The 9,961-nt window shown below is 33.5% G+C and overlaps 1 protein-coding gene across 1 annotated transcript; it reads right to left on the minus strand.

Moving 5' to 3' along the window:
• Positions 1-1,253: 1,253 nt before the first annotated feature.
• LOC18589733 (linoleate 13S-lipoxygenase 2-1, chloroplastic-like) lies at positions 1,254-9,623 on the minus strand. The gene is made up of 9 exons (XM_018127635.2): positions 9,148-9,623; positions 7,989-8,260; positions 5,810-6,050; positions 4,328-4,648; positions 3,911-3,996; positions 2,981-3,091; positions 2,599-2,900; positions 2,245-2,511; positions 1,254-2,127 (listed from the first exon to the last, which is right to left on the minus strand). Exons 1-9 carry the CDS (start codon positions 9,509-9,511, stop codon positions 1,368-1,370), a joined length of 2,724 nt encoding a protein of 907 aa, XP_017983124.2. The 5' UTR covers positions 9,512-9,623; the 3' UTR covers positions 1,254-1,367.
• Positions 9,624-9,961: the final 338 nt, after the last annotated feature.

The following is a 9,961-nucleotide window of genomic DNA, read 5'->3' on the forward strand; positions in this document are numbered from 1 at the left end:
AAATTGTCTGTCAAAATTCCATTGGTAATTTAAATTACCGATGAATTTTTCCGCTACCATAGGTCTTATATTTTGTACTGAAAGGGGAATGATAAAAGAGGTAAGGCCATGGAGATGGTGGATGGAATTTCAAAGATTGGATGAGCTGAAAGAAAAAAATTGGTTCCGTCTTGGTGGGGCCATTTCGCATGAGGCCAATGAATGTGCAAATCATTTGCCTAAAATGGAATCTCAAGACAAGAGATCGATACCGGTAGCATGGATATAAAAACGAAAACATAGTTGATAAATGGTGAAGGGAAGACAGACTCTGTTGGAGGCCTAGCGCCAAGAAATTACCAACGGAGTTTTTCATTGGTAAAGCTTTCCATCGAAAAAATCCGTTTGTAATTTTTAATAAAAAATTCCCCCAAAAAATTCATTTGTAATTCGTTAAAAATCTGTTGAAAACTTCCAAAGGAAAATTTGTTAGAAATTTCCAATCAAATTTCATTAGAAATTCATATCAAACGGAATCTTCCGTTGGAATTTTTGTATTCTCATACGGATTTTGTGAGAAACATTCTATTGAAATTTAGTTTTTTTTTTATGGATTTATATATTTTTTACGGAATTTTCGTCAAAAATTTTCGGACAGATTTTCAACGAAAAGTATTTATGACAACACTTTCAGAGACGGAATTTTCAATAGAATATTCTATTGAAAATTTGTTTGAAAAAAGTATTTCCAATGAAAATTTGACTATTTCCTATGAAAACTTTCATAGAAAAAAGTCAATTTTTTTTGTAGTGTGAGAGTGATAAAGCCTTCAAGAAGGGGTAGGAATCCTATGCTCTTGTTTTCTGAAATGAGTATGATCTGGATGGATATTCTGCCTTGATTGAATCTGTTTTGCTTGAACTAGATGGGTAACAATATCAAGTTGATTAGTATTTTGGTCACCCTGTAGCCGTATAGGAAGATCTGTTTAGTGTTCTAGTTGTAAGTAATTTATGTGATCATAATAGTGAACAGAAATGTTTTGAATGGGCTGATGCCTCGGGTGGGAATGTACAAGATGGCTTTTGTATAAGGATGAATTTGGGTTTTTGTACATGGGCTGCTAGAGCAGAATTTTTGTACAGGGTATAGGCGAAATGCCAAACTTTTGTTCACTTTGTTGGGTTACGAAATTGAGCAATCTCTATGATTTAATGAAATCTTTTCATGGCTTATAAAAAAAAAAAAAAAAAACTCACTTCAAAGAGATATATGTCGTGAAATGTTTTAACATCAACATCCATAAATAATAAAAAAAGTCAGCATCCTAATGGCATTTGAACATCCATAATATACCATAGCATATATAACATTTGAGTTCTTAACCTCAAATTGAGATGCTATATGGAACCCCTTTTCCAGTCACCCCAGGCTCAGAGAATGGCTTCAAAAACTCATATGGCACTATCCCAGCTCCATTTCTGTTCTTAAAATCCTTGTTTGCATTCCTTGCATCGATAATCCCTTCAAGCTCCCTTAACCTCCCATTAAATCTTTCAAATGCCGCTTTTATCACAGGATTTTCAGCCCATGCTGACTCCGAAAGTTCTCCCAAGTATTCCTCATCTGGAGAATGATTTGATAACACATCCAAAATAGCCATCACTGTAGTTGCTTGAATTTGTGAAGGGAAGGATAGTAGGAGTAAAACTTCAGGTTTGTTCATGAAAAATTCCCAATCTTTATCGGTTGCCTCTTCGGTGGGCATATTTCTTCTGGCAATCGTTGGCCTACTGGGAAAGTAGCCTGCATATGTATATTGTCCGAAGTTCACAGATGCATGATGACCTGAGGATACCCAAGCAATGGTTGTAATAATGTGGATTAGATCTTCTGGGGTTTTGAGGACAGGCCACCAAGGTTCATCTTTCTTGTCACCATGTCCAACCGTACGAATTTCTGTCCACCATGCTTGAAGTTCTTCGTCTGACTCCACAAGACTTGCATTTGGATAGTAGTAGTTGACATAGTCGGAAACCCATTCTTTGAGAATTTCCCAAAAAAGGAGTCCGTCATTGGCAAAAGGATAGTCCTGGATTGTTAGCCTTAGGCCATGAGGAGCGCTTGGATCTTCAACAGCCATCCCCCTATAATTAGAAAAAAAAAAGTGAAGAAAATAGGAAACTAAAATGTTAGCACTGATCTATTATTTCATGGCCAGGGCCTCATATTTCGGAGAATCTAATAATAAGAAAAGAAATTACCTGCTAATTAAGTCTGCAGGCAGTGCTTGATAATCAAATCGCCACTGAAGGCCATAGGCAACAGAGCTAAGCTCCATGGAGTACTTGCCAGGGCTGAAGCAGCTCTCAATGATCCCATCAGCACTGATAAGATATTGCCGAGCTAGTGCATTGATCTCCATTGTGTAACGGAAATGAGGATGTAGCAATCTATAGATTGGATGCATTGCACTGAGTTGTCGATTAGTAGCAATTATATAAGGTTCGGTACAACAATGAGTTCTTAACCTGCAACAGAAATTACAAGTTAACATGTTAATGGAAAAACATTGATTCTATTCTAATAATCTAAATTGATATAGAAAGTGTACATACCAATGACTAACAAGCTGGTGATAACCGGAATCATGAGCAAGGACATGAGCTTTGGCAAGCCTCCAAAGCCAGACACCCGAGGAATGCCAAGAAGGTCTGTATACTTCTTTCCACTGCGGCTTCCCATCCATGGGTGGCCGAGTGAGCTCGATGGCCAGAGGCCTCAGCGTCTCATCTGGATTTAAGAAAAATAGTGTGCGTGATCCATACAGTGTTGTGCCTTCAAGCTCTCTAACTTTCTTGACATATGGTAGCAACAAGTCGTGGTAATCTTGGACGAACAACTTTTTTTGTTTCATTGCCTGCATAAATTTATTCCAAATCAAAACCATTGTTTCTTTTCACCATCTTTGTCTGAACATTTGAAGTGAACATTGCCTACCTCATCAAATGTCATGTAACCTTTGATTTCACACTCGATCATTTCTTTGGTAATTGCTGATTCTGGGGGACCATAGATATCAGGGTCAAGTTTGCTCTTCATTGGCCATTCCTGCAGGATTTTATTGAAAATTTTATAACTCTGGGCCTAAACCAATGTACTTCTATCTTTTCTTCAACATGCCCCATAAATTATGCAGGCCCAATAGCTAGCCATAAGACCTTTTACACATAAATTGATACAAAATTATTGAAAAACGTTATGCATATATAGATGGATGTAGTTGTAATCATTAGTTGTGATTTTTTTTTTGGGGTACATAATCATGAGCTATGAACTAATTTATCAAACAGCTCCCATATCAATAGTAGAGATTAAGGTGTTGCTTGGTTAAAAACTATTCAAAGTTTTAATATTGGAAGATTTAATATTTCCAAGTACAATTAGTTACTCGTCTGGACACCACTCAATATTGAGCATTTTTGATAAATTATTAAAAATATTAGTAATCGTTAAACCTATCTAATCATTTAGTCAAGTTTGTTTAAATTTTTTTTTATCATTAATTGACTTCATTGCTTATCTTCTTTCGACTTTAATCTTAGGTTTTTTTCTTTTTTAATTCTTACTAAATGTAAAATTCTATGCAATTATTTTACAAAAAAAAAATCAATAAAAATCTATTGGTGTTTAATTTTCAACGATATACCAAATAATTTAATTTCATAGTATAAATTCAATGTTAATTTAAATTAAATGTCAACACTTAATGTTCAATATTAAATTTTCAGATTATGGAAATAGCACCTACGTTAAACCTTATATATTCCTACACCCCGATCATGTATTAAGTCGTTTGGGGTTTTAGGTTGAGTTATTTTAGTCCATCCACAATGAGAGAACACTTTCCGGCATCTGTATAAATCATACCGTCAGTAATTGAATAGCATATGGGTTGATTCCGGCGAGGGTTTGTCGAGCAAACTCCTCATCCCTAAACCAAATGAATTTGTCTCCTGCAAATGAAAAAAGCGAATGAGTGTGCTGGTAGCATTGATCATCCATGCAACATGCTTTATTATAATTGACGAGCTTGACTCTCATGTAAATTAATAATAAGTTTTATGAGTCCTTCTTTATTATAATCAGTGCAGTTCCAAATTCAATGAAGTTCATATTAGTTTCTTTTATAATATCCTCTTTATTATAAATTTTAATTTCTTTTTTTTTTTTTTGAAAAAAGGGTTGAATTTTTCACTTCTTAGACGTTCATGTGTAGGAAGTTAATTTGTATATATGTACATGCAGGCGCAGATAGTAGAGAAAGAGGAGGGAGGGAGAGCTCACTCTCCATTGTCTCAGGAGTCTCAAAGCGCAACACATTGTCACTTCCATCAGAAATAGCCTTGAGAAGTCTGGGAAGAAGTGTTCTCCACAAGCCTTGATTATCCTGGGGGGGCAAGTCAATCCCCTCGTTGAACAGCTGGTCTATGGCTGTGAAGTATGGGAATCCAAGATCACTGTCCACAATCGCTGTCTGCAGCGATGGGATCACTGCGTGAAACACAGAGTAGACGGTCTTTGCCGAGAATGTTAGCTGCTTCACCTCGGAGAAGGTTTCATCCCTTGGCACGTAGAAAAGATTGCCCTTTTTCTCCGAAAGAGGATCTGCATACATTTCCATCAATCTTATTATCAAAACAACATCACAAGCACTAGTTACTAATTAATTGTAATCAACTCTTCACGTTTCAGTAAAATATGTACGTTGCTAAATCAAATATCTTAATATTTCTCTTAAATTAAGTAACCCATGTCCTTTGTGAAATTTCAATTCATAACAGAGAAAAATATCCTGGTAAGATATTGATGTATACTCTCATCTCATCAGGCTTTCAGGCATGTGACAACTTATGGTCCAAATTCACTTTTTCCTCTTCGTCTTTCTCGTGCACCAAGTCAATTTACCTAGATTGTTACGCCTCTGTCACTGATTTTTTCGTATCAATTTTTCTTAAAAGTCAGAAGATGAAAATAATTCAATGAAAGGAATAAGGATATCCCAATCGTTCTTTCAAAAACCTGCATTAGACAAAAAGTTACAGAGAAACACAATCCACCTGTACATGTTCTGTACACTTGATAAGGATTTTTTTTCCTATCATTTACAAGACTACAACTACGAGGGACCATTTTTTTTTTACTTTTCTTGAAATTTTCTCGACTGAAATGTCTGGTCTTCATCAATTACTATCTGATAAATATTGAGTGTAATTTCATTACAAAATAATTGATTTTTTTTGACGAATTTCTGTCAAATTTTGCCAGGGAAACTCTTTTCAAATACATTTTTGAAATTTTCAATTACTATCTAATAAATATGAGTACTAATTAATTTCCTTATAACATTTTGACAATTTAAGCCCTGTAACACAGTAAAATGACTGAAAAAATATTAATTGCTAAGGTTGACCGTGTTGAATGGCAAAGGCGAAGGGACATGCAAGTCAAGCGAAGGAGCCGCCCCCATTAGTACTATCACAATAGCGGTCCCCCAAACCTTCCAATAATGACACAATTTGTTGTCGAATGTCAAAGTTAATTGAGCATTTACGTTTGGTAGTTTCTGGACCACAAAACTACTTATCAAGCTATACATTACGTAAAGACTATCCCATCTTCTCTTTTTATTTGTTATTTTTGTTTCTGTTAACCATCAAAATAGAAAAAGACTAATCTTTTTGAGCAAAGTGGATTTCATAACTATGAATGTTGTTGTCATTTATATATGTGGGTAAACTGAAGGCATGAATTAAACTTTGTTTATACCTGAATCACAGGGCGGACGGCCAGTCCGGCAACGTCTAGGGTAAGGGAGATCTTGACTGCCGCCGAGCACAGGTCTTTTTTTAGTTATATCAGAATCGGGATCACCAATATCATTGTAAACATCATAATCATATATCCTCTCAAAAGCCTTACGCTCTCCTACACCGTTGCCTCTCAAAGCCTCCAGCTCTTCAGTTCTCAATCTCTTTAATCCGCCTGGTGTTTGTGATGGCAAGTGTGACTGAACCCCAAAAAATAATTAATAATCAAAGTTATGATGAATTACACTTAATATAATTACTTTTCAGCTAGCAGATCTCAGTTTCAAGTTTTTCATTTTCTGACTATGACTGCATCCTTCATATTTATTGAAGACTACCGATAATATGAAACTAGACAGCTACAATGCCAGGGGATTATTGATCTATGACTTCAAGGTTTTCCAACTCATCTATTCAATTATTATTTTATTATTAAAACAAAGCAGAAGCGACTGTGTTTCTTCTCTTTAGCTTTGATCAGACGTACGGTGATGAGCTTTCACATCATTTGACAAGCATGCATCACTATGTACAATGTACCCCTCAATGCCCAATTTGATAGTACTCCACTGCTAGAGTTTGCTTTTTCTTGTTTACAGGACAAAACTCAGATTTAAATTTCTGGATCTAGGTTTTTTCCATAAACTTTATCTCTATTTTCTTGTATCTCGAAATTAATTAAACTAAGTAATTAACATCAGATATTTTTGTTGGCAGTAATGTAGGGTAATGCGTCGACTATTGCAAGTCAAGTTTTCTGGATTTTTTAACAATTTCGTATTAATTGAAATGAAGCAATAAAAGCTGATTGGTGTCACTCCCAGTACGTATTACAGGGACCACTTATGTGGAAACATTTGGTGCATCAAGGACCCCGGGGGTCTGATAAATTGTTGTTGACATTTCCAAAATGTTTTGGCTTTGCCAGTTCTGTCGTTTACCAAACTATAATTGGGGGACCACTTCATCACAATAAATTAAGCTATTTTGTTGGCAGCAATGATCAGTATCCTTTGTTCCCACCTTCAGATAATATTTCTAAGCTCAGTATTATTGCTCTTTTGAAAACCATGTTTCTTTTGGTGTTAACAATAAGGGGGACATGTATTCAAACATTTAGTTTATTAATTAGTATATATCTCTTATTTAAAGAGTAAAATTTAAATTTTTTTTTCTAATTGAAAAAATCGATGAGAGAAACATCTTAGTATTTTCTTTTCTTTTCTTTTGTACTTTTTACGGCAAAAGAAAGATACAGCCCTTCTTCAACATTTTTAATCTAGTTTTTTATTTGATACGTTTTATTTTTGTATTTTTTTATTTTGATTTTTGTTTTTTCCACAATGTTGATGTTCAATATTTTTAATGTAAAAAAGAGAAATTTTACTATGAAATTAAAAAAAAAAGGAAAAAGTATTTAATAATGAAAAAAGATCTCTGGAAAAATAGTACTTAGTTTGGTTTAATATTTAAGAAAAATAAGGATCAAAGAAATTCAACATTTGAATACTTTGCTTAAATAGGTGGAGAAATTAATACTCTTTCGGCACATTTGGTTCGCATAATAAAATAGATGAGGGATGAAATAATAGAATAATTACGACATATTTGGGTCATATAATAAAATAGAATAAGGTAGGAATTGCTATTATAATTCCTTCTAATGTTTGATTTGTAAGAATAGTTTTAAAATAATCAAAGAATAAATGACAAAATGATAAAATTACCCTTTATTATAATATTTTATTTTTAATTTAAAATATTTATTTTTAATAATTTATAAAAAAAATTAATGATAAATTTTTATTCAAAACTTTAATATGATTATTAATCTTAGTTTTATTTTATTTTTTAAAATATTAATTAATTTATAATTTAAACATTAATATGATTATTGTTTAGCTCAAAAATTCTTATATATCATATTATATGCACACTATGGCACAGGCGCACTCCAAACTAAGATATAATAAAGATAACAAATGTATTTTTATTGACAGGTATTTTAAAGTGAAGATGTTATTTATAAAAATATTATTGCATTAATGCAGCGTTAGTAATTAATATGATAATTGTACCCTTTGAACATTGATTAGAAAAAAATTGATAAATAAATGTAGAAAGTCGCGAATTCTGACCTGGTCAGTGAAAAAAATTCTCTTCTGAGGATTGTCATACTTGGAGTGAACCCACGAATTACACTTGACACTAATCGGACCATTATCCTTGAAACCACGAAGCACTATGTCCACCAAAAACATCTCTTTGTGGTGCTCATTCTCGACAACAACTGCACCAATCTCCCCAAAATCTGCCCCTACTTTGAATTCCGCCTCATAAGTGACATCGTCACCTTCTTGTTTCACTCGATGTGCATAAGCCTTAATGGTGTTCTTCTCTTGCCCCGTCTCTACAAAACAGACAAAAAACAAACGTACGGGGCTTCTTTACAAATAGATGGATCTTTTCCCTTTAACTCAGTACCTGGATTCCATTATTTCTTGTTTATTTTATTTGTTTAATTATGTATAATAAAATGCTTAAAGCTTAGGTAAATAAATGTTCTCTTCAATGGCTCCATTCGTTTGTACAGAGTGCATGGGACTGGGTTAGCTCCAGTACTCCTCCATTATAGCTTGAGATTGAGAACTGCAAGCTCCCACTTCCAGTGTCCCATCATTCATAATATAACTGAACTGTCACAAACACATGGTCACCCCAAATTTCTTTCTTCTTTTTTAATTTTTAATTTTTAAAAATGAAATTTAATTATTAACAAAAGCATCTATTAATAAATCAAAACTTCCGTACTCATGTCATTAATTAATGTATAATTTTTTAAAAAAATTAAAATTAAAATTTCCTTTCTCCAAATAATTTAAAAAACAAAATCAAAACCTCTCTGTGTGATTGTGTGAAAAAATTTATCTAAAACAAAAAGGAAAAAGAATCAAAAAGCAGTACGTAATTAATCTCTTTTTGAGAAATATGATTACAGCAGCTAGAAGGAAGAAAAGAGGAATCTAGCTGCCTGAAATTTTTGTGATATACTTTTCTCCTTAAGATGAACTTCAATAATAAATAGAGCTTTCTTCGGAAAAATGAAGTGAAAAAGGTTTTTGAGAGGAAAATCCAGTTTCCAAAAATCTTGGTTACCCTTCGAATAAAAAATTGTGTAAACCCTTTCAAAAAAAATAAAAATTATATAAATAGTTTAAGAGAAAAGAAAGAGAGAAACAAATAATACTAAATTTTAGTACTTCCCTTGAAAAACCCTGAAATCTTTGTTTCACTTACTTGGATCAAGCTCAGCACTAACAAGCTCCAAGAGAATTGATTTACCAAGCAAGTCTTGGATATCATCTAGCCCTCTTTCTAATCCTAAGTTCGTGAGGAAACCACCAACAGTTTGTTTTACAGTGACTAAAGCTTTGACAGCGGAAGCTGAACCATCAACATTATCAATAACAGTACTGGCTACTGCTGCTTTAATTCTGTTTGGGACACAGCCAGGTTTAAAGGTTGTACGAGTTTTGCAGAATGAAGAAGAAGGCCTGGAGTTCACAGGCAGAAAAGCACAGCCAGTTCCATGGAAAAATGGCTTATGCAATGGCAATAGGGTTTTGGTGGTGTTGGAATGGTAAACATGTGGCTTCAACATTGTTTCTTTTTTCTCCTATTTTTTGGCTTAATCCTTGCCTTAGAGAGAGTAGATATATCTGAGGTTAAAGGTTGTGGTTGGAGAAGGGTGCCTCGGCCAATTAGCTCTAAGATATCTTATGTACTGTAGGGTTTAACTAGATGGCGAAAGAGAAGACCATGATTCTTTTTCTTTTGTTTTTTTTTTTTTTTAAATTTCTTTTCGGGTTGAAAGAGTCAAAGAGACCCTTATCTGTTTTATTTGCTTCAATATGTAAATCACAATACTATTTGACATAATGTAAAGAATTTTTTTATATTAATAGTCATAGAAGTTAAATAAAAAATTAGAATATGAATAATAGTGTCTAAACTACCAAAGTAGTGAGTAATGTTCACATAAAATATAAAAACATATTTCAAGCTTATAGACAAATGAAGTACTTGAATACATGCACATTAATGTGACAAA

Source organism: Theobroma cacao, chromosome 9, assembly GCF_053813885.1.
Source record: "Theobroma cacao isolate CCN51 chromosome 9, ASM5381388v1, whole genome shotgun sequence".
In the NCBI taxonomy this organism is placed as follows: Eukaryota; Viridiplantae; Streptophyta; class Magnoliopsida; order Malvales; family Malvaceae; genus Theobroma; species Theobroma cacao.

Excerpts from the sequence above, each read along its gene's own strand:
- LOC18589733 (XM_018127635.2), bottom strand. The coding sequence starts at position 9,511 with ATGTTGAAGCCACATGTTTACCATTCCAACACCACCAAAACCCTATTG. Across the intron at positions 3,997-4,327 it reads GACTCCTGAGACAATGGAGA|GAGACAAATTCATTTGGTTT; the intron begins GTGAGCTCTCCC and ends TTTCATTTGCAG. Across the intron at positions 2,128-2,244 it reads CCTGCAGACTTAATTAGCAG|GGGGATGGCTGTTGAAGATC; the intron begins GTAATTTCTTTT and ends TTCTAATTATAG.